Source organism: Eretmochelys imbricata, chromosome 7 (genome assembly GCF_965152235.1).
Source record: "Eretmochelys imbricata isolate rEreImb1 chromosome 7, rEreImb1.hap1, whole genome shotgun sequence".
NCBI classification, from domain to species: Eukaryota; Metazoa; Chordata; order Testudines; family Cheloniidae; genus Eretmochelys; species Eretmochelys imbricata.
The window spans coordinates 88,268,814-88,294,281 of NC_135578.1; the positions used below are offsets into that span (position 1 = coordinate 88,268,814).

At 39.9% G+C, this 25,468-nt stretch overlaps 1 protein-coding gene across 1 annotated transcript in view; it reads left to right on the forward strand.

Moving 5' to 3' along the window:
* The window catches only part of PCDH15 (protocadherin related 15), a 672,916-nt gene that overhangs the window by 277,610 nt on the left and 369,838 nt on the right, over positions 1-25,468 (forward strand). The window contains exon 7 of the mRNA XM_077821312.1: positions 352-522. Coding sequence (XP_077677438.1) covers positions 352-522 — 171 coding nt within the window. The remainder of the gene's footprint in view (positions 1-351; positions 523-25,468) is intronic.

The window sequence follows — 25,468 nt, forward strand, 5'->3', positions numbered from 1 at the left end:
TAAATGAACAATTAGAAGATTTTGATTTAATCTTTTTAAAAAAAGAACCCATGACTTTTTTGTCTCATATTTTCTTTAACTTTGGAGGAGAGCAGATTTGACATTGGAAGAGAATGTGGTGTTGTGGCATTCATAATCAGCATGTGGATTTGTATGGTTGTGAAGATAGGGAGCATGGAGGTGACGGCAAAGTTAATGCTTCTGTAACTTGTAATTTCCCAGATTTTTCATGATTGTTTTGGTAGGATACGTTCATGATCAATCTTAACTTTAAGTTAAAAAACGTTTTTGTGTGGACCATGTTCTAAATTCTCTAAATCATATTTATAGAAATACCCTTTTCCTCCATAGGACCGGGCTCAAAATCTTAATGAACGAAGAACAAGTACAACCACCCTCACAGTTGATGTGCTTGATGGGGATGATCTTGGACCAATGTTTCTCCCTTGTGTCTTAGTGAATAACACTCGGGACTGTAGGCCACTCACCTACCAAGCCAGCTTACCAGAGTTCACTGATCCTGTAAGTACTCAATGAACACTCTTTCTTGGGTTCTTAATTTCTCCCTCACTCTTTCCTAAATAAATATTGTGTTTTTCTACAGACAAAATGGGAAACTATCATACATTTTTTTTTTTTAGTTATTGTGTTCCTAATTAGAATAAGTGCTTCCATTTGCAGGCATGAAATACACTTCTAGGATTGAGTGAGGTTCTAGTGGGGTGAGCCACCTCAGCACTCAACTTGAAGTTTGCAGATGGAATTGAGAGACAGGGACAAGCTGAAGTCGCTGGGAACAAAGAGGGAACAGGAGCAGAGGGACAGGTGCAGAGGGACAGGTTTGATGGGACAGGTTCAGAAGAGGGCAAGTTGGGGGGGAACAGGAGCAGAAAGGTCTTAAAGTACTAGAATATGCTGTCCTCCAGAATCTGGAATAGAATCAAGTATTCCTGACATAAAAAATTCTTCTACTGCCTGGCAAAGAGCTGTGAAACCACTGACGCATTCCACTCTCAGGCCTGATCTACATAGAGGATAGCAGCCCACTTCTAGTACCTGTTGGTCTGTTAACTCAAGTGGTAGAGGCATGTGCTTTGGATCTAAAGATTCCAACTCAGGGTTATGATTTTAGGCCTAGGTATGTGATGGTCTGGAGGGAGCACCTACATGATTTAACATCTAGTCTCCATGCCTATGCTTTGCTTGGCCTCACTGTGGAGAAGGCCAAGAGGCTGATCATTAGCTGTAATGTCTATACACTAGTGACTAGGACTGAGTCTGCTATTTCATGTCACAACTGAATAGCTGTTAATAGAAGATAATAAATAGTAGTCCCTGTTGACTTGTGTCAGATTTTATCCAGTCTCCTACAGATATTTGACTTCATATCCCATTACTAGGAGCACTATTTATGGAAGAAAGGACATTTCAGATATCCTCTATTTGGGTTTTTTTATGTAACTTATGCTATATCAAACAGTCAAAGCTTTTCTTTCGTTGAAAAAAAACCAAAACCTTTTTTGTGAAAATAGCTTTTTGAAGGTACAATGAAGTTGATGAAAGCTATTACTCTTATCACAATCCATTTATATAGTGTTGATTGTCCTATTCCCTGCATTTCAAGTATAGAATCTAAGGCCCCAGTCCTTCATGCACTTATGCATATAACTTCACTGACAGAAGAAGTATTGACTTCAATGGGACTACTCACACAACTTATTCCCATGAGTAAATATTTGCAGGATCAGGAGGACCTAAATTAATGAGGTGAACTTCAAACTTCGCTGGAAATAATATTCTCAAACATAGCAATCTAAGAAACAAGTGGGGGCCAGGCACTTACATTGGATCAGATTTACGTGTTTGTAAATATAGTGATTTCATTGGAATTGCATCTGGGATCAGTGTGGCTTATCAGCTTTCAGAAGTACTTCTCTTTGCTTTGCTCATATGGACTCTATATTCAAACCAGGATTTTTGCCACTTCTGGCAAAACTGCAGGATTTCATATCCGATACTTTATCCCTGCTATTCACAGTTGGCTAAATAGGACATGATGATTCTAACTGTATAAAAGCAGAACTTTTCCTCCACTAAACCTTCAAAATCCTAAACTAATTCTTTTATCTTTTCAACTTCTATCTGACACTTCTTAACCTTCTGGGAGAGTTGGAAATTCTTTGCTAGTTACCACTGTGGTTTTCATTGACTTCAGAGGCCACTCCCAAGCTATTGGCAAAGCTTGAAGCCTTTTTTGCAGTGCAGACCGAGTTAGAAGCAAGTTAACAGTCCACTAAAATAATGAAATAGCAGAACTAGGTTATGGGAAAAAATGCACTTCAAAAAGGTGCATATCTATTACACAAGTTTAAAGATTTATAAAAAGCACAGTATGGTTTAACTTCTTCCTTCCAGAGCAAAATAAAACTAGCTGTTCATAGAAGAAGCTAAGAGAAGATTCTGTAGTAGATAACCTGCAACAGCACTGTTGTTATGGAGAACTCTTATATTATAAAAGGATTAATTGGTTCCACCACAAACAATTTCAGTAAAGAAGCTAAGGACTGAATGGACCATGGAAACTGAAATACCTTTTCACATCACTTTTTCAACAGTTGAGGAACATAAGCAGGGTGTTAGAGAAATTTGTTCTCCCATCCAGTCACGCATAAGTAAGTAAGGAATCCTAATGGCTTCAATAGGACCACTCATTTACTTAAAGTTAAGCATCTGTTTAAATGTTTTGCTGGAAAAGGGCCATGCATTTGCTGGAAAAGGGCGATACGTAAGGCCCATCATTTTCAGTATTTACTGATTTTTCCTGAAAAATTCCTAGGTCTTGAAAAAACCAGTATTCATGGTTTTATGAATTATCACCCAAATGTTGGCTCTTTGGGGACCGGGTGTCCCCTTGCAGAGTCCCAACCAGACTTCAGTGTGGTCTTCAGGGAGCAGAAAGCTGCACTTCATGAGTACTGGTCCCCCTGCTGGTCAGATCCCCCTCCTGGGCAGGGGAAGTGGACAGGTCTGCTCTGCTGGTGTCAGGAGGGGGCTTTGTCTGGCAAAAGGGCTGGCAGTCATGGGATGCAGCCTTCTGCTCTCCTCAACCCCAGCCCTTCAATGCAGCCCAGGTCACTTTCCCTGCCAGATAGAGCCCCGTCCTGACACCAGCCCTTCAGTGTGGTCCCATCCCTGCAGCCCCAGGGTACAGAGCCCCATCCGCTTCCCCTGCTGACTGGAGCCAGCACAGGCGGAGTAGCCAGGGCTATGCTGAACAGTTGGGACCAGAAGGGGGCCTGTCTGGTGGGTGACCAGTACTCATTGCATGCAATCTTCCACTCCCCTCCTGATCCTGGCCCTTCCGCATGGCCTCGTCCATTTCCTATGCACAATAGATGTGCAATATATGTCCTGTTTTTATTTCAGCATTGTTGCGTGGGGGTGGGGGTGGGGTGTTACTTTTTTTTACAGTGAATAATACAGGAAATAATAATGAATCCCAAACAATGAAGTTTTAAGCTTAAATTATGTAGATACAGCTGCTTGGATGAAGATGTTTCATTTAAAAGATAAAATACTCCACTGCATTTACCCTAAAATAAAGCATTTATAAGCACAGTATTAAATGTGGTTGTAATAATAAATTTTTTTTCAGTCTTCTAAGATTAATTATCTTTAGCTGGCTTCTGTCAAAGCTTTCTCTGATGTAAAATGCAGATTATTTTTCTAATGTAATTATTTTCTTTAGTGGATCTAGAGCAGCTTGTTACATTGGCAACATGGAAGGAATCCACATAGGGTGTACTTTGTTTACTGTCTATGGCTGGAATGATAGAAGAGGCAGGCACAATTAATGGGCTGCTTTGTTACCAGAGAACTGATTTATTTATACCCCAAACAATGTCAGGGTTTATATTATGCCTTTTGGGATTGATTCAAGCCAGTATTATTAACCATGTTAAAACTGCTGCAAGCTGTAGTTAGGGCTATATAATTAGTATGTATAGACCTGTAGAAATATGTTTTAGGTTCTTGCTCCTTGCAAGGGATAAATACCAACTGCCCCAAAACTGCCAGTCTCTCAAGCAGACCAACAAAGGGTATCAGAGGCCTCCCCCCCGCCCATATTTGCTCGTTCTGAGTAAAATTAAATATTGATAATAACAATACTGCCCTTTCAGTCTGTAAGGTACTGCTGTTAACCACTCAGTTTTGGCAGTATTTAGGACTCAAGGTGAAACAAATTCTCGAACAACTGGTAATGGATTGTCATTTCTGCAGCACCACCACCAATGTTTTACCTCAGTAAATAATTATAACTAACTTTTAACACTATGGTCTGAGTTTAAGGTAGTGTGAACATCATTATTAATAACGTCAAGCTGCTGTGATGTTGTGTGACAACTCTGTAAAAAGGCCAGAGCATTAGATGCTTTGGCAGCAAACTCGTAGCTGAAAACAAAACAAAACAAAAAACTATGGGTTTGATCCAATGACCAGAAGTCCTTCCATTGACTTCAGGGGGCTTTGCTTGGGGTCCTAAAGGGGAGAGCAACCTTTAAAAAAGCAAAGCAATGATAAAAATCATACAAGGTGACACTTAACCTGGGAAACAGAACATTCTAAGCCAGTGGTTCTCAAACTTTTTTTTCATGGACCACTTGAAAATTGGTGAGGGTCTCGGCGGACCACTTAATGATCTTTCCAAATGTTGTTTGTACCGTTAGCTAACTATTGTAAAACGCTTTGGATAAAAGCTCTATATTAAATAAACATTAATAATAATTAATGTTTTTTGTTCTACAAATTAAACCACACAACTCATATTTTAATATCAGTAGTCTTACCTTTCTAATGCGATGGATATGCCCTCTCTCCCCTGCTGCAGCAGCCCCTGAGCTGGGGCTGGGAAGGAGAGGGGTCTCTCCCTGGCAGGTTCAGCCCTGGGGAAAGTCGCCTCTTTCTCTGGCTGCTGCAGCCCTGCATATCCCAAATTCCCCCCACCCCCTCTTCTCACACCACTGCCCTCTCCCACCTACTCCCTATTCTCCCCAAGGCCACCACCACACGTTACATGTGCATCTTCTCCAGGGTCCAGGCACCTAATTAGTGGAGCCATGCCTGCACGGCTCCACTAATAAGGTGGGTGGCCCTTCATTTTCTTGTGTGCGGCCACCCAGGCGCGCACCTTAGAGGGAACTATCCGTGGACCACCTGAATGAAGCTCGCGGATGACTACTGGTCCGCGGACTACAATTTAAGAACCTCTGTTCTAAGCTAATCAATAGTAGAGTGAGCAACACATTCTGTTCTCAATTTCATTTATACAAAGCCTTTATTTTCAAGTGAAAGCAGAATTGGGCCCAATTTTTTTAACCAGATAAAAAGAGTCTATAAAATTAAACATGAATGACACAGTCAAGATTTTATTAGGACTGTGGATACATTTTTTTTTGGCTACATATAAATCCAATAGCTACATCAGTGCCTAATGAAAATTGGAGTCCTTAAAGAGCTCATGGAATGGGACCAGAAAAGGCAGTCAGTTCTTTCCTCCCTTAATTCTCAAAAGTCCCAGATACCTTAACCTAGGAGAAGATTTCAAATGGATTCATGGGTTCATTGACACCCACAGATATCATGAAACTAAGAATGAAAAACCTGAGTGATGCTGTGATCCCATACACCAGGTTTCAATGCCCAGAATGGGGAACTGGGCTCAGCCCTGTAAGATAGGAGACACAGCTGTGGAGTAAGTGCAACTCAAGTTCGCTTTCCAGGGCCCCCCTTCCTCATCCTGTGGCTTTGCGTTCTCATCAGGTCAGGATTAGGGGTGCAGTGCTGGGGTGGAGGCTACTACTGCGGGTTGTCAATTCCACCCTTGACTACAACTCAAAATCATGGGAAAGAAGTATTTAGTATAGTGTACCCATTGAATCGGGAGGCTATTTGTGCCCCAGCCTTAGACTCAGAGTAGCATTCTTCATTCCCCTAAATCTAGTCTCTAGTTTTGCTGTATTTGGTCCCTTGACAACCTTGAGTACTCCATTCTGTCCAAGCTTATATGGCGAAAACTGAAGGATGACTTTGAGAACTTCCGGAAAGAAAAGCTCCTCAAAACAGCTGAATCACACAAGAACCTCAGGACATGCAAGTGGGAACTGACACAGTATAGACTGAGTATAACAGCATTGAAGAACAAGGACGGAGAGACAGTAATTGACAGAGCAGGGATGGAGGAGATCTGCAAGGACTTCTATACAGAACTGTTCAAATCTAGAATCAACGTCCCTCTCCCAATGCTCCAAGAGTCAGAAGAATGCGTCCCCACAGTAATAGTCAGCAAAGTCGAAAGCACACTACGCCAGATGAAGAAGGGAAAAGCTCCAGGCAAAGATGGAATAACATCAGAAATGATTTCTGCAGGAAGCGAAAAACTTTGGAAGGCCCTCGCTTTAAGATTTAGTCGATATCTTGAAGAAGAAAAATACCATCAAGCTGCTGGAAGGAGTCAAATACCATCTTGCTGCACAAGAAGGGCGATTGAGAAAATCTTAAGAACTACTGCCCTATATGCCTGCTCTCTCACATCTACAAGCTCTTCACAAAGGTGATAATGAACTGACTCTCGCAGAGTCTGGATGAACAAGAGCTGAGAGAACAGGCAGGATTTGGAAGAAATTTCAGCACGATAGACCATATATTTACCCTTAGCCAGCTCCTAGAAAGAGTGAGGGAATACAAACTCCTGCTGTGCATTGCTTTCGTCGACTATGAAAAGGCCTTTGATAGCGTCAAGTTTAACGCAATATTAAAGGCACTCGCAGGACAGGGCATTAACACACAGTACATCAATTTGTTGAAGGAAGTGAATACTGGATGTACAAGAGACCTTACTCACCTTGAAACTCCCCTCTGCATCCCAATCAAGAAAGGAGTAAAGCAAGGAGATACGATTTCTCCGAAACTATTCACCGCCTGCCTCGAAATGGTTATGAACAAGATTAACTGGAGGAGTGGTGTCAACATAAATGAAAAACGATTATCCCATCTCAGATTTGCAGATGTCATCGTACTAATTGCCGAAAGCACCAAACAACTGCAGAGCATGCTACGCAGACTCGACAAGAAAAGCAGTCAGGTTGGCCTGAAAATGAACCTCTGCAAAACGAAATACATACAGTCAGATGTCTTATGAAAAGCCCAAATAATGGTAACAGGAGAAGAAATCGAAGAACTGGAACAGTGCATATATTTGGCCAAGAAGTTAATATGGGCCAAGACCTGAATGGACAACTCTCGCGAAGGATTCAGGCAGGATGGTGTGCATTTTTTCCATCAAGGATGTCCTCAAAGGAAAAATCGACAAGACCACACATACAAATATCTTCAATTCAACAGTGCTGCCAGTCATGCTATATGGCAGTGAAACGTGGGCACTGAAAAAGAGAGATGAACAGTGGCTGTTGGTAGCTGAAAGGGCAATGGAACAAGATATGTTGGGAATTTCCCTTCTGGATCGCATCCCAAATGAAATGATCAGAGAATGCAGTGGTGTGAAAGATATTGTCGTGAAAAGCAGACATAACAAGATGTGATGGGCGGGCCATACAGCACGGCTCACAAGCAATAGGTGGACCGCAATCATTGCTGAGTGGTACCCGTGAGAACAGAAAAGACCACCTGGTCGGCCTCCAAGAAGATGGGAGGATGACCTTGTTAAACTTTTCAGATGAACATGGAGAAGAAAGGCAAGAAAGCGAGAAGAATGGCGGACGTGTTGTGATCGTCGCAGTCTTATTGACAGCTGAAGACCAATTGATCCAGGTGGTCCCTTGTACTTAATCTGGCCAGATTATTATATTTCTTCAGAAGAAAACTATAATGGTTTTTATTTCATCTTGAGTAGAAATCTTCTTTATTTTAATCATTACTTTAGCTCTGTATAGTCTTATTATTACACATGACCAGTCCTCTCTAAATCCTGATAAATTCTTGGCCTCTATGATATCTTGTGGCAATGAGTTCCACAGGTCAATGATGTATTGTCTGAAAAGTATTTACTGTGGATGAATGATATATTCTAGATCCAGATTAACCAAGTTCACTAAAGGATCTAATTGCTTTGCACAGATTTCAAATTGTCACTCTTGCATCCTCTCCTGGAATGTTTACACTCTTGCTATGAATTGAGTTTGAGTTCCTAGAGAAAACTATGTGGTTCATGCTGGGTATATTTTATTTTTATTGTTTCTTTATCTGATCAGGTTTGAGTAAAGTAAAATATGTTTCAAGATTGTTGAGGAATAATTCAGCAGGTGAACAATCAGTAACAGTATATGAAGTTCATTAGACCTTGAGTAAAAAGTTTACAAGGCAAGATTATAAAGTTAATCTCATTTTCTCCTAAATAGCACTTTTTGTAAGGTCCTGAACTTGTATTACTGTATTTCCCCTAGAGATGGAATGGTAAATAAGTAATAGAGTATGTTTAATCTGGTTCAGTAAATTGCTGGAATTCTTTTGAATAAAATTGTTTCACTATCAAGTTCCTTTTTCCTCAAGGTGTTCATCCATCCATATAAAATATTAACACTCCATGGTGCCCTTATTGACTTTTTTTTTGCCCATTCAAATTAGGACTTCCAACTTTGTTTGACTGTAAGACACTAGAAGGGGTTATTGCTTCTGAATGCACCACCATGGTAATGTTGATTATTTCCCCAGATATAGAGGTTCTTTTTTCTGTACCTTTATATTAACTATTGTACATTCTGTTCATTATCTTTGTGTCTGTGTCACAAAGTGGGATGGGCCTTTAAAGAAGGTGGGTTTAGCTACACCCATGATTAATTAGATGATATATCCCAGATGATGGGTCTGAGGCCAGAGATATCTGCAGGCCATCTGGTCCTTAGATAAAAGGCCAACAAGCAGTTTCTGGTGAAAGGTAGGCTCCTTTAGAAGGAAGGGGCTGAGGAAAGGACCTGGCTTATCTGTCTGACTTAGGTTGATTTTTTTCAAAATAAAACTCTGCAGAACAGGGACAGAAATCAGGTTAGTTTTGTGAGTACTATCTGATAACGTGGCCAATGAGTTGGATTACCAGTTTACAGTTTACCTCCAGAAATAGCTTCTCAACAAGACATTCATACAATGCAATCCAGAGCTTGAAGCATAGAAATATTATCATCTGGAGTTTGCTAAGTAAACATATTTGTTCTATTGAGTATTCTTCCTTAACTACAATATAAATTAAGGGTTACAAAGTTTCCTTGGCCGCAAAGTTGGTCACATTCATAGTGTACTTTTATACTTAAGGCAAGGCAGAGATTTTCCAAGTCAGTTTTTTCAGAGAAAAGATAGGTTATCACTACTTATGTAGCAAGAGAAAAACTCATGCTTACCACATGAAGTTCAGCAGATAAAACCATCAAGATTAGCATTTTCTGCCAATTTACCATATTTTGAAACTACATGACAAATAAGATTAATACTAATCGTTGAATTCTCAATGCATTTCAGTGACGGTATGGCTGATTTGGAACTTAGAATACCATCAATGGTTTATGTGAATTTTGTTTGAGAGAGATATTTGTAGAATGTTCACATTTGAGACCCTTTTTCCATTTTTGTGTATTTTTATTCATTGCTCGTTGAAGTTCTAAGGACAAAGGCAATGGTTTCTCTTTGCCATCTTCATGTAGTGTCATAGCTCAACGTCATATGGGGAGGCACTTCAGCAATGTGGACTAAATTATGATGTGATACACCAGTGAATATCTAATGTATCACATGATCACTCTTTTCATTCATTAAAAGAGCTTTTCCAGAGCTGGTCCATTTCTATTAAGTAATGTATTTTAAAGTTTTCTAAAAATTAACCCAACTAATATAACAAATCTAAAATTGATTAGAGTTCAGAAATATTTTTCAGTTCTGGTTCCTAGATTTATGACTGCAATATATTTTTAGAATTTAGGTGCAATCCTTTATCATCTATGGCATGCGCTCCATTCTAGGCTGACTTGGGTTTTGGTGATGGGCCCACACAAGCCTGATTGATTACAGGGAGGGAGGGGGGAAATCAGGAGGCCTACACTAGCCTAATGGTTTGATGGAGATGGAACTCATGCAAGCTTGGGTCATTGACAGGGGACAGGGTCAGGGCATACAAATCTAATTGAAGGGAAAGGTAGATGGGCACATTCAGGCCTGATTGTCAGTCGAGGTATGTTTGGACCCATGCAAACTTGACTTTAGTAGTAGATGGGTCCACACAAACCTGAGTGATGATGGACGCTGGGTACATGTAAAACCTTCTCCATCGTGAGCTACACTTTTCCATCAGATTTTGTTCTACAACAGAAAAGTGTGTCTACATAGCTGTTGATAGATAAAATATTCTCCATTCACTGCAGTTCTGTCCCCAACAGGTCTGCTTACCACCTCTAAATCTCAATAAACCATTATAAAATACACAGAAAATGAATATGCAAAATACTTTGGGAGAAATTAGGTTTGATACAAACAACATACCTAAACAGAATCAAGGAAAAGAGTTCAGTCATCTAACAGTACATTTCCTTTCCTCCATCCATAGGCATACACCTTACTCCTCTTCTTCAACTGCTTGTACCTATGGGAACTCCACCTTAGGTGTACATACGTTCCATGCACCTTTGATGAGAGATTTTGCCAGCGGGTTTTCTATGATCTGCACATGCGTCCTAACTATCCTTATTCCCTGTACCAAGTTTATATAAGGCAGTTTGGGACCTGCTGCCACTCATTTCCTTCTAACCATCCTCAGGCTTGATATGTAGTTCTGCGGTGTCTGCATAGTTTACATACCTTTACATAAACTTTGATAGTTTTAGCTAGTTTTAGAGTAGTTTTAGCATTCAAGTTTAATAATAGTTTCTTTGTAGTGTAAATAGTTGAACTGAGGGATTTCAGGCCTTACTTGTTCCCCTTATTTTGACCTCTTCCTCCCTGCATTCTTCTCTTGGAGGGGGATGTTTTGGGGATGACATGTTTTTTCTTTATTTGAACTTTGGGGGAATGGCTGAATCCCCTGGAAGTCTTGTGCCATTTTAAGGGAGGTTAGCCTTGTGAGCAATGATAACTCCAGTTTATTTTGTTTAGGGGAAGCCCATATTCCTTCACATTGTAGCATTTGCAGTCTTTTTAAACAGAATACTAAAAATGATCACAGAAACAAATGTGAGGATTTCTCTCATGGAGTCGTTAATAAGACCTTGTCAGATCTAGGCTTTTCTGACCCAACCTGTACATGCAGAGTCAAGTACTAAGGGTGCCCCACTGAAGTCAGAACCCTCCATCATCTGGTGGGTCTCGGGGCAACATTTGGAGACTGGGACAAGGACTATTTCCTGGCATGAGAGTCCTAGATGATCTTCTGCAGAAGTTGAGAAACAAAAGTGGCCAAAATCTTGAAATCTCAGGTCCGGTCCAAGTGCAGTGTTGTTGGTACCATCCTGGGTACACCGTGCAGGATGGTACTGGTGTCGGACTGGTTCAAGTGCTGTGATAGGGACTAAAGCTGTTAAGAAGAGCAAGTCATCTTCTTCAAGGCATACAGTACTGGTTGCAGCCAAGACCATAAGGATAACAGTCCTGATCTTGATGACTGTCCTACAGCATCCGCTAGCCATTAGGCACTGAACTCTTGCTCGGTAGCAACTAGACTTCAGGTACTGATCTGTTCAGACTTGACCCTGCTGCAGGGAATGTTTATGCTCCGTAAGGACCTTATGGCTACTGAAGAACCAGAATCTCCCTTGTTGGCAGGTGAAGTGCAGATATCCCAGGTACCAATTGTATCTAGATGATTGCCCCATACAACTTCATCTTCTATAGCACCTCCATTTGCATCTGAGGAGTGTTCTTAATCAGACTCTCAGTCCAGCAAGCAGGGCTCTCCAACCTATTCCCCAAAAGCCCCTTCTTCAGGATCCAGATCTGAAGTGGGGTCAGTAATATCTAAACAGGGCAGAGAGTCATAATATCATCTGCCTATGTTTTAGAATGAACCACTTTGGGTATCCCCATCTTTTTCATATGACCTACACAGTGTCCATACTGGAACCAATGGGATTTATATAGGGAGCAATATTTGAGCTTCTAGTCATCCAGAGATAGTGGATTAGAGGAAACAACCTGCTCTTCCATAGAACATTTCACATCCGTCCCTGCAATACATTTAGAGACATCTGAAGATCAAGATCATCAGGAGGATAAAGATATTGTACCTCAAATAAATAAATCACCATCTTCCCCTGATGAGGCAGTAATGCCCTCTCTCTCCCCATGCAGATGCTTTTAAACAATTTCAGGAAGAAATGAAAAAGATGGCTGAAACTTTGCAGATACAGGAAGAAGCCCTTCATAAATTCTACACTCTTGTTTCAGGTTGCATAGTCCCACCTATTAATGACACTTTACTAGAGCCAGCCAAATTTGTTAGGCAAACTTTTGCCACAGCAACACCTACCTGCAAAAGGGCTGATAGAAAGTACTACGTGCTGTCTAAAGCTTCTGAGTACCTTTACTCCTACCCCATTTCTCATTCTTTGGTGGTCAATGCAGCCAATGAAAGGAATAGACCACATCACTGAAAATCAGGATCCCATGGCAAAAATCGGAAGCATCTCTGCCTCTTTGGGTGCAAGTTATAGAAAGTGGCTTGAAAATGCCAAGCAGAACATCAGGATGGAGGAAACACAAACCTTTTCTTCATTAGCTACTACACTAAACACAGAGGAATAGACATCCTTATAAATCTTAATGCAGTAGTTCGGGAAACTTAGCAACCATGCCCTGGGTGAAATTCCCATATTCCTTAAAGTAGACTTTTTGGAGGAATCAACTTTCTTTTAAGGGTTTTAAGTAGGGCTTCTGGTTTTAGGTTTTAACTGATAAACACTGATTAAAACTCTGATACCAAAAAAAAAAAAAGTGTGGGGGGGGGGGAGAATGAGAATAGTGTTTATCCATTAAACAGCAGAAAAAAACACCAGAAATGGTTACTGGTATGTAAGCACTTGTCTGCATGCAGCAGTAGTGCAAACTACAGGGGTGTAGTTTCTAAAGCGCACTAACATGTTGTGCATTAATTGGTCCATGTAGATTGTGCTGGTGTGCCCTAAAAGTTTCCTAGTACTCTTTAAAACAGTACTTTTTTAACTTTGCATGTAACTTTGGCAGTACTTTGCCAAACTAGGCAACATTACAAAGAGGTTATTTATTACCGTATATACAAAGAGTTTTTGGACATCTACATAAAACTCAAAAATTGCTAAAAATACCCCCCCAGATCAATTATTCCCCCAAAAGAGAAGCCTTATGCATGAGGTATCTATATTGATGTCCTATGTTTAGTACAGGACAGCTGCACCCAGAGTCTTTGGGGGTATGTGGATTGTTTGTGTACACTGGGTTATGGGGCTGGCATTATTCTAGGGGTGCTGATCAACTGCTTTTTCCCATCCTGCCATCAAAGATCTTTATAGATTTATGTAGTCCAGTGCATATACTTAATAGAATCAATAAATATCGTAAAATAGATGAACGTTATACCCTTGAAGATGGAGAGAGGGGCAATGCCAGACCCAAATGTAGCGTAGGCATGCTTCAGCCCCCTTGAAAATTGTAAAGGTAAGATTTGTAGGCAGTTCTGAGATCTGATGGGATGTAAGGAAAGTCGGAGCTGAAGTGCAAATGCTTTTCTTTAGAGGAAAGTATTCTATATAACCTGAATCTTCAAGTAAAAAAAATATTTCTACAATCTCCAAACCAACTGCTAACTCCTGTAAATGGAACCCTGTGAAAACCACCCATCTGTAGCCATATGGGTTTAAACTATAAGGATAATTCATAGGGACAATATCCATGTCAAATCTAGTCAGTTTTTAAAATATATATTTCAAAGTAGTTCTGGCCAGTACACCTGTTTCAATGTTTGTTGTTTTTAAACCATATTTTCCTGTTTTATTCAATATTTTTTCTCCTTTTACTGTATGAAACAAAAACAGATGGCAACTGCCTATATAGGGGGAAAAGTGAAAATGGTTACAGCATTTTATATATAAAATACACAAAGTAACCCAAGAGAAGAATAAAGATTTTTTTTTTCAGTTATAATAGCCTTAGATGCTACTTTTAATAATAGAAGGTTAAAAATATCAGATGTGTGATTTTTTTTAGGTTACATGTCCCTCTGAGAATATTAGGTGTATATTTATTATTAAAAAGGAAATGAATAGTGACCATGACTAAGATATACAACACTTTGAAGGGAAAAGAAAAGGTGGATGCTACAAAACTGTTCCAGAGGATAAAAGATTCTAAAACAAGAGGGCGTAAATTGAAACTACAGAAGGAACATGTACTAAGTACACAGAATCTACCTAGAAGTTATATGTGGCATAAAATACCAAAGATTACAATAAAAATAAATTCTACACCCTGAACATATTCAAAGAAGGGTTAAGAATTAAAACTCTAAGAAGGTAAAGCATTACATGGTGTAAACTTTTGAATGAAAACTTGGACAATGGAATAATCTCACAAGGAAGTACTTAAAACAGAATAAATGTAAGTGTGCTTAGAAGAAAAAAAGTCCATTGTAGCTGTTTAGCTAGTTTACATTTAATTATGTTTTTAAAAGTAGCATAAATCCTAAAAAGCCAGGTACTTACAAAAACCATGTTCTGGACTTCAGTAACAGCTTTTAATGGCTATAAATGTTATATTCTATTGATACAGGTCAATTAATTGATATGAATAAATCCTATAGATAATCACAAACTGAGCAATTTTTCACATCAGTGATTCTTATATTAGAAACAGTTGCTCCAAATAGCCACCAAGTTTGGGGTTCAATGTCCTTTTAAACATCACATTGATCTCAGTTTTTAATTGACGAAATTGCAGACTTTAATTACTGCTGTCACTTTTCTGTTCCTTGTAATCCATTTTATTAAAGATCATTTGTAATCCCTTCTTATGGTTTTATTGTTTGGCATTTCATTACTTTATATCTGTGTATGCCCTTTCTCTCCTGAGGTCTCAGACATCATATTCCTCCTACACACAAAGTAAGACCAAAGCCTTGCAGTTTTTAACCATTTTTTCCAATTACTATGGCAACTCAGTGATGGGTGCAGTGAGATTTGTAATATCGTCTGCTTCAGTGTGCGGCAACTGCTGAACTTTTTGTTTTTAACAGGTTCTTTGTAAAGACAGACTTTTGTAAGGTTTTGTTTTCCAATTTCACAGTGAGGCTTTTGTTCATTTTATCATTGCAGGAGGCATCAAGCATATGTGTAAGTTCTCAAAAGCCTCGGATCCCTGTGTGTTCTTGGATGGAACACAGCAAGGTGCATGAGGTTTAGTTTTCCACCCTGAAAACTAGTAAATTTGAAGCCCTTTGTGTGAACATGCTTATATTACTCACTATTGTGCAGGGTAAAGAGGAGCAGTGCCTTGGTGGAGATTAGGTGTGCCTGAGGAGACATGGATTTAAACAATCCTCATCAAGCTAAGGCTGTATTTATCTACCATACATCTTCCCAATTATTGGGCAGGAATAACTTGGTATCCACACAGAAACTCATTTTTTACTCATCACTTTTGACCATTTGCTAATATGTACAATACAGACTTAGGACTGTGTCTTTAATGGCATAAAGTTAAGTGTTTTTAAAATCTGGTGAAAATTTTGACATACATCGTACCAACTAACATGTCTTTCCTCCAAGCTCTCAGAACATGTTAAGCATCACAGCATATATGTAAGTATATTATTTTTCAAAAGCTTGAGTTACCTGAGACACACAGGTTCAGTGCCTGATTTTTGTAAAGATGTTCAGAGCCTGAATCCCCCATTTACTTTGACTAGTGTGCCAATTGACATCTCCAAGATATACAAAGTAAAAGATTGTCAGAGTTTGGAATAGAACCCAAGAATCTTGATGCCCACTTCATTGCTCTGAGCACTTAATACTTCTTCTATACTAACCATATTAATGTGTCTTATTGGTTATTATATTGTCATTCTTGAATATATTAATAGTAGCCATCAGTCACACACCTGGCAAAAGCTGATGGATGTACTAAGCACCATTGATTCAAGCTAAATGAGGGAGTAATGTAGTGACCCTTTGTGTAGTGATAGCTGAAATAATGGAAGCTAACACCTATGGTCAGACTGGCAAGGCTTCAGCAAAAGCTAATGAATTTCCTTTGAAATTAATTGCAAATGCAGCAGCTGGAGCATTAATTGGTTGCAGAGGTGAGTGAATGAGAGAGAGAGGAACCAAAAAGAAAAGAGAGAGCCAGCAGAAAAGGAGAGATGTGTTGGTGCGTGGCCCTGGGAAGATAGAGAGAGAGAGCGCTTCCGTGAGCAGAGAACTTGCTGAAAAGACAGAAGTGAAGTTCTGATAAAGAAAACTTCCTGTTGCTGCTGTTTGTTTTATTTCTACTGTGTTCAGGAAAACAGGACTTTAAAACGCAAAACAAAACAAAACAAAAAGCTGAATTGCACCAAAGAAATACTTAACTCCTATCATCAGTTTTGCCTCCTAATGGAAACAACCCAGCACAGCCCTGAATATTGGTTTACCAGTGAGGTCAAAGGACAGCAACAAAAAAGAAAAGAATTTCAGCCAATCATAGTCCAGAAAAATTGAAGGTGATCCCAAATCAGTGGCTCTCAAGCAAATTACTTACAAGTTATATATGAGACTTTAAAACTGATAATGTTTCATGAATAAATAAATAAACCATTAATTTCAGAAGCAATGCTATCTAAACATTGTGCCTTTTCACTTTGACTTGTTCTTTGCTTATCAAATTGATTAGCAGGAAAAGGGAGATTGTTGGTGCAGGGAATCCTCCTTTTAGATGCCTGGTTGCTGTGTCTTGCTCACCTGATTGGGGTCATACTGATTATCTGCACTGGCCCCACATTTAGAGCACAACTGGGGCTTTAGCCACAAAGTAAAGAATAGGGTGTGGTTTAGAAAACAGAAAACAGTGAAGGCTTTTGGCACTAGGGAATGATTGCATTTTTTCCCCTTCCTCCTTATGCTTTTGCAAAGGTGGGTGGTGACCTGGAATTTGGGTGGCTTGAACTCCTTACACATTTATTCCATTAATCATCAATAGCAACCAGATTCCTCCCTGTATTCCACCTCGGTGTCTACTGCAGCCAACAAGGGGTAACCACATTAGCTGGATATTTCTGTTAAAATGATTGGTAATGATTAAGGCTGCGAGTCTGTCATGGAGGTCACAGAAGTCACGGATTTTGTGACTTTCCGTGATCTCTATGACTTCCGCAGCAGCAGCAGTTTGGGTGTGTGGGATGGGGCTCAGGGCTATGGGGCAGAGTTTTAGGGGGGTGTTTACCTAGCGTGGGACCCCCCCGTAGCTCCTAGGCGGTGAAGGGGCAGGGGGTCCTCCATGCTGCCAGTGCCTAAAGGCCCTGCCTCCGCAGCTCCCATTGGCTGTGGTTCCTGGCTAGTGGGAGCTGCGGCCCCCAGCACCTGTGGCGAGAGCAGTGGAGGAACCCCTGCCCTGGCCCCTCTGCCACCTAGGAGCTGCAGGGACAGAGCCAGTAGGAAGCCCCTGCCAGCCCCACCACTCCCCCAATACCAGTGGGGATCCTGGCCATGCATCGTGGCCCAGCCCCCCTCTTCCCCAGCGCCAGTGGGGGTCCTGGGTCACCAACCCAGGATCCCCGCCCCCACAGAGTTCCCCCACACCCTTGCCCAAGTTTTAGTCATGGCAGGTATTTTTAGTAAAAGTCATGGACAAGTCATGGGCCCGTACATTTTTGTTTATGGCCCGTGACCTTTCCATGACTAAAAATACAGGTGACTAGAACGTAGCCTTAGTAATGATAGCTCACAGATGTGAGAATTAAATTGGCAGCATTAGATTTCCATATTAAAACCTCATTGAGAAGAATGAGGTAGTCACTTCTAACAACTATTATTATAGAGAATTTGCAAATTCATGATGATAACATAAATGGGTTTAAGTTAATGAACATTTTTAAAAAATGAAAGCTTATATTCTGATGAACAATTCTGCAGCTGAGGGTGAATTCTGTAGCAAATTTCACAGCTATAGAACCACAAACAACATAATGTTCTGCTCACCCCAACCTGATATGCTCTTCTTTTGTTTTTCATGTCTAACATGCCCTAGTAACTTTTTTAAAGGTACTTTAAATATATTTTGAAACAAAGCTTGGTGTTTCCTTTAATGTCAGTTTGTTGGTATGAAAGAACCTCCACTATAGTTTTCATTTTAGTACAGTTCCCATATTGTCCATACTTCTGTCTGAAACCTTTCTAGAACTTTTTCTTAAGAATTCTGCTGTTTCTGTAATATACATTATATGTGTCCAAGCAAAGAGCATAGGAGAGATTTCTGTTCACTACCTGAAGATTTTTAGTCATGTAACTGAAAAACATGATTTAGAAAACCTCACAGTTCTTAATGTTAATTAGATTAGAATCATTTATGCAAGGCAACATGCTGTCAAATATTAAATTATAATACAAATGCTGCATACTTACTAGCCAGAAATCAGGGGGTAGGCAGCACATTGTCAGTTATAAACTACTTCAGCCATGCTGTATGAAATAACAAAAGAAATGCATTAACAGTGGAATTGTCCTTAACCTTCTTTGATTGTTTGTTTATTTACAGAAAGAAAAGGAGTACTTGTGGCACCTTAGAGACTAATAAATTTATTTGAGCATAAGCTTTCGTGAGCTACAGCTCACTTCATTGGATGCATTCAGTGGAAAATACAGTGAGGAGATTTATATACACACAGAACATGAAAAAATGGGTGTTATCATACACACTGTAAGGAGAGTGATCACTTAAGATGTCAAGAATTATAACATTCATAAACCAGTCAGAGAACACTTCAGTCTCTCTGGTCACTCGATTACAGACCTAAAAGTGGCAATACTTCAACAAAAAAACTTCAAGAACAGACTCCAACGAGAGACTGCTGAATTGGAATTAATTTGCAAACTGGATACAATTAACTTAGGCTTGACTAGAGACTGGGAGTGGATGGGTCATTACACAAAGTAAAACTATTTCCCCATGTTTATTCCCCCCGCCCCGCCCCCCACTGTTCCTCAGACGTTCCTATTAACTGCTGGAAATGGCCCACCTTGATTATCACTACAAAAGGTTTTCTTCCCCCTCCCCGCTCTCCTGCTGGTAATAGCTCATCTTAAGTGATCACTCTCCTTACAGTGTGTATGATAACACCCATTTTTTATGTTCTGTGTGTATATAAATCTCCTCACTGTATTTTCCACTGAATGCATCCAATGAAGTGAGCTGTAGCTCACGGAAGCTTATGCTCAAATAAATTGGTTAGTCTCTAAGGTGCCACAAGTACTCCTTTTTGCAAATACAGACTAACATGGCTGCTACTGTGAAACCTGTTTATTTACAGTAATTCAGAAATGAACACTTCTGTCTCCTACTGGAGGCCTTTAAACAATCCCATTGCCACTGGCTCAAAAGCAAGCAATTTGACTTTTAAAGTGAATGGCAACGTTATAGGTTTTTAGGTGGGATCTGAGGCCATCAGACTGGAAAAGGGTTAAATTAAGATTGACCAATATGTACCTGTCACGGAAATACATGTATTTTTATTATTATTTAAAACAGCAATTTATTTGTTATATCCAAATAATTTGCTATCTAGCTAGCGAACAGATAGCAATTTTGCTAATTAATTATAAACAGAGATGCCTGACAAACTGATATTCATTCTTAGATTGCTTTGGAAACTGGAAAGTTATTCAGAATTATGAGACTATCATCTCTCTCGGCCAAATCATTCCCTTGTAATCTTGTAGATAAAAACAAAACAAAAACCAAGTTTCTTTTGTATTTGTTGATGGCATGACCCTTGCATATCAGCAGGACAGAGGATCACAGAGTAATGTTAAATACAACGTGAAGGGGAGTCTTAAAGCTTCAACAGATTTATAGCAGAATTGCTAGATAGTAGATGTTATAACTTAACAAAAACAGTTATTTTGCATTTGCAGCATTTTAATGGGATGCCTCTTTCAGCAATGTCAAAACAGAAGGCTTTGATAAGCTGTTGATTGTCAGCTAGTGCAGGTTTAAGGCTTCATAAAAAGAGCTTTGTTCTGTGTTCTATTTTTCTGTCCTTTCTTTTTTTGATAAATTGCCTGTCCGCCATGTGCAATCTCCTGATAAGTATGTGTTTAGCAAATGTCACTGAAAACAAGTGAAGCATAAAAAGGTTAAAATTATAAAGATGTGAGTTTACAGGTAATTAATTTTTATATATCTGAGGCTGCACCAAGAATGGCAGGGCTAATTAAAAAAAATTACCACTTGTTTTAATATAGAAATATGTGAGACTGGGGGAGGATCTTTGCATTGTTTCTCACCAGATGGGCAAGCAGTTATGTTACCTGAAATGTTAATTAGGTGTGGAAGTGACTATTGTATATCAAAGTTTCACCTGTGGTTAGGATTTAGGACAGATTAAGTGTGAATTAATATGGTCATGCTGCTCATCAGAGCATAAGCTAATCAGGGCTTTTAACTTTTTTAAAATAATGAAGATTAAATAACTTGTGCTTCAGTTACCTTTAAGAAACATACTTATCATCTCACTTCTGAGAGCCAGAACATACTCAGGTTTGAAGAACAAGTGAATAAATTTTGAGAGCGGCTTTACTGACATCAGGGTTTGAAACCATACTTGAACTGTTTTCAGACATGGCTAAAACCAAACAAGATTGTTGCACATTTTGTATGTACATTTCACACACTGTTTTCACCTATTCAGAATTAGTGGTAGGTTTCTGCTTAGGGGATAGTGTCTGTTGTTATCCTCAAATGGTTGTCAAGCATGTTTGTTGTACATAGGGAAGAGCTGTTTGTTGTCCAAAAGCCGGAATGTGGTGACATTAAAAACCTATCGCAAAGTTAGCCCGTCATCTCAGTAAAATTTCCTATCTATATTGCTTTCCTGTTAATTTTTGGAATTACAAACTATTTTATAAGCACTTCAATGATAACTGTATCATATCACTAAAAGTTAATTGGTTGATTGTAACACATTGTATTTTGTAATATATAGAGAGCTAATTGGTGGAAAAAACTGTCTAAAAATTTTTTTTACAGATTTTTTTTTCCCACCACGTGGCTGCTTTCCATGGCAATTTTTGACTTGTAGATGAAAAACGAAGCACCTGAAAACTAAAATTGAAAAGCTATGGAGAAAATCAGTTTTTTGCTTTTGATTTTCAGGAAGAACATCCCATAATCCATAATTTATAAGACCTTTACTTTCAGACATAAGAAACTTCACTTCCATTATAAAAGGCTTAAACTTTGGTTTGACAGGTCAGACAAAGAAATAGTGCAGTCTGTACAATGTTTGAGAGAGTTTGCTAAATACGATTCCTGAATGACTTTGATATGTACAGTAATAAGGACTTACATGATTATTATAGTCTATGCGTGAACATAAGACCATAAGAACAGCCATACTGGGTCAGACCAAAGGTCCATCTACTCCACTATCCTGTCTCTCGACTGTAGCCAATGCCAAGTGCCCCAGAGGGGATGGATGGAGCAGGTAATCATCAAGTGATCCATTCCGTGTTGCTCATTCCCATCTTCTGGCAAATGGAGGCTAAGGATACCATCCCTGCCCATCCTAGCTAATAGCTATTGATGGACCTATTCTCCATGAATTTATCTAGTTCTTTCTGGAACCCTGTTATAGTCTTGGCCTTCACAACATCCTCTAGCAAAGAATTCCACAGGTTGTGCTTTGTGTGAAGAAATACTTCCTTTTATTTGTTTTAAACCTGCTGCCTATTAATTTCATTTGGTGACTCCTAGTTCTTGTGTTATGAGAAGGAGTAAATAACACTTCCTTATTTACTTTCTCCACACCAGTCATGATTTTGTATACCTCAATCATATCCCCACTTAGTCGTTTCTTTTCCAAGCTGAAAAGTCACAGTCTTATTAATCTCTCCTCATACGGAAGCCATTCCGTACCCCTAATCATTTTTGTTGCCCTTTTCTGAAGCTTTTCCAATTCCAATATATCTTTTTTGAGATGGGGTGACCACATCTGCACACAGTATTCAAGATGTTGTGTCACAATATAATGCCCGCCCCCAGCCTTGAACCCATTGTTGATGCCATTGCCCACGACTGTGGGACTCCCGAGTCTGCAGTTGTACTCTTTTGTTTCCTGAACATGTTGTCACAATTTGTTAGTACAACTTCTAAGATCTTTTCAGTTACTTGAAATTTCACGCTGCCCACACCAGCACTGGGGCTTACAATGTTCACCCCCCGGGGCCAGAGTGAGGGATGCTAAGCCTCCCTCCATGTTACTTGGTCTCCTACCACCGAGGGGCCATACATCAAATACAAAACCCTTCCTGGGCAGCACGAGAAACCTTAAGTTCTCCTCTTATGCTCAGGCATGCTACGGCTGAGGGTGTATGCACCGAGGATTTTATTTTTCTCTTTTGCTTGGAGTGAGGATCTCTAAGTCCTCCTCCTATTGCCCGGCACTTCTATGGCCAGGAGTATACCAACCTGCAACCATTTCCCCTGCCGACCAAGGTGGAGAGAAGAATGCTAAACCTCTTTTCGTTTCTCAGTCATGCTATGACTGAGGGTGGGCACACCATTAATTATAAAATCCTCAACATGAAATACCAACAGTGCCGGGCAGAGCAAACCTGAAATACCAAGGGCAGAACACTTGGTGTGCTCCACAGGGCCACCCTCTCTGCAGTTCTCCACCAAAACTGTGACAGATTTATATTACCAATCTGCCTGGGGCATTAGGTGATCAGGCTGAGCCACAGGATCTTTAGGGGAGGAGATGAAGGAGTACAGCAAGTGACTAAGTTTTAAAGCTTTATTAATAAAATAACAGTGATGCGTGCTGGGTTCTCCCCACATCACTCAAAGAAAGGGTAAATGCCCAAGCCTTCACGCACTTTCATACTCACACATGCATAACCCAAGGCTGGCCAAGCCTGGGTGTAATGTAAGAAGAAGAGGGGGAAGGGTGGACGAGAGTTCTGTCCTGTGCACTGGCCATCCGCTGTTGATCTCCAACTTGCTTTGGCTCTTGGGAGGATTTTTAAGCCCTGGGTTCTTCTGAGGGCATTTCGTTCAGGGAACTTTGTTCTTGGGGGGCTCTTTGTACCAGTCCAAACCAGCTTTCCATGGCTTCCTCACATCCCTGAAGCTGGTGTGCTTTGGGAAAGCTGAGACTGTTGTTTTCCCCACTTGCTGACGTTCGCCGTCTTAACAGGTTTTGTGGCCCCTGCAGTTCTGCTCAGCTCAATTCTCCTTTCTCATGGCTGGTCAGGGTTAGAATTCAGGCTCCCGTCTCTCTTGGCAGACAGTTGAGAATCTGTTGTGTGCAATGGCCTTGGGCCGGAGTCAGTTTTTTATCTTCGGACTTGGCTGGAGCGTCAAGTTAACCTGTTCCCTTTTCCCTTCCTCCCCCTTTGGCCTCTCGTAACCTGCAAAGGAACCTTTCACTCCCCACTCACACCTTTAACCACAGAGTGCCACTCCACAATCATCCAAAACTACATATACTAAACTGCTGCCCAGGGGTTTCCTTGGGGAAGGGGGGCGGGAGGGGTCTTATATTGTGACAGTGGGTGTATCAAGGATTTATATAGAGGCAGTATGATATTTTCAGTCTTATTATCTATACCTTTCTTAATAATGCCCAACATTCTGTTCGCTTTTTTGACTGCCGCTGTGCATTGAGTGGAAGTTTTCAGAGAAGTATCCACAATGATTCAAAGATCTTTCTTGAGTGGTAACAGCTAATTTAGACCCTATCATTTTATATGTTTATTTGGGATTATGTTTTCCAATGTGCATTACTTTGCATTTATCAACATTGAATTTCATCTGCCATTTTGTTGCCCGTCACCTAGTTTTGAGAGATCCTTTTGTAGCTCCTCACAGTCTGCCTGGGACTTAACTATCTAGAGTAGTTCTGTATCATCTGCACATTTTGCCACCTCACTCTTCACCCCCTTTTCCAGATCATTTATGAATATGTTAAATCAGAATGGTCCCAGTACAGACCCCTGGGGGATACCATTATTTACCTCTCTCCATTCTGAAAACTGACAGTTTATTCCTACCCTTAGTTTCCTATCTTTTAACCAGTTACCAATCCATGAAAGGATATTCTGTTTTATCCCATGATCGCTTACTTTGCTTAAGAGCCTTTGGTGAGGGACCTTGTCAAAGGCTTTCTGAAAATTTAAGTACACTATATCCACTGGATCCCCCTTGTCCACATGGTTGTTGACTCCCTCAAAGAATTATAGTAGGTTTGTAAGGCATGATTTCCCTCTACAAAAACCATGTTGACTTTTACCCAACAAATTATGTTAATCTATGTGTCTGACAAATTTGTTCTTTACTATAATTTCAACCAGTTTGCCTGGTACTGAAGTCAGGCTTACCGGCCTGTAATTGCTGGGATGACCTCTGGCGCCCTTTTGAAAAATTGGCATCACATTAGCTATCTTCCAGTCTTTCGGTACAGAGGCTGATTTAAATGATTGGTTACAGACCACAGTTAGTAATTCTGCAGTTTCGTATTTGAATTCCTTTAGAACTCTTGGGTGAATACCATCTCATCCTGATGACTTATTACTGTTCAGTTTATCAGTTTGTTCCAAAACCTCCTTTAATGACATCTCAACCTGGGACAGTTCCTCAGATTTGTCACCTAAAAAGAATTGCTCAGGTTTGGGAATCTCCCTCACATCCTCAGCTGTGAAGACCAATGCAAAGAATTCATTTAGTTTCTCCACAATGGCCTTATCATTCTTGAGTGCTCCTTTAGCATATCAATTGTCCAGTGGCCCTACTGGTTGTTTAGCAGGCTTCCTGCTTCTGATGTACTTAAACATTATTTTGCTATTACTTTTTGAGTCTTTCGCTGTCTGTTCTTCAAATTCATTTTTGGCCTTCCTAATTATATTTTCATATTTCATTTGCCACAGTTTATGCTCCTTTCTATTTTCCTCACTAGGATTTATCTTTTTGCTGCCACTGCTTCTTTTACTTTGTTGATTAGCCACGTGGCACTTTTTTGGTTCTCTTACTATGCTTTTTAATTTGGGATATATATTTAAGTTAAGCAAGTTTAAAAAATGAAGAAGCAAATTTAAAAAATACTGTGGATTATATCATAGAATCATAGTTTCCAAGACCTGAAGCAATCATTTTGATCATGTAGTCAGACCTCCTGTATAATACAGGCCATCAAACTTCCACAAAATAATTCCTAGAGCATATCTTTTAGAAAATCATCCAATGTTGATATAAAAATTAT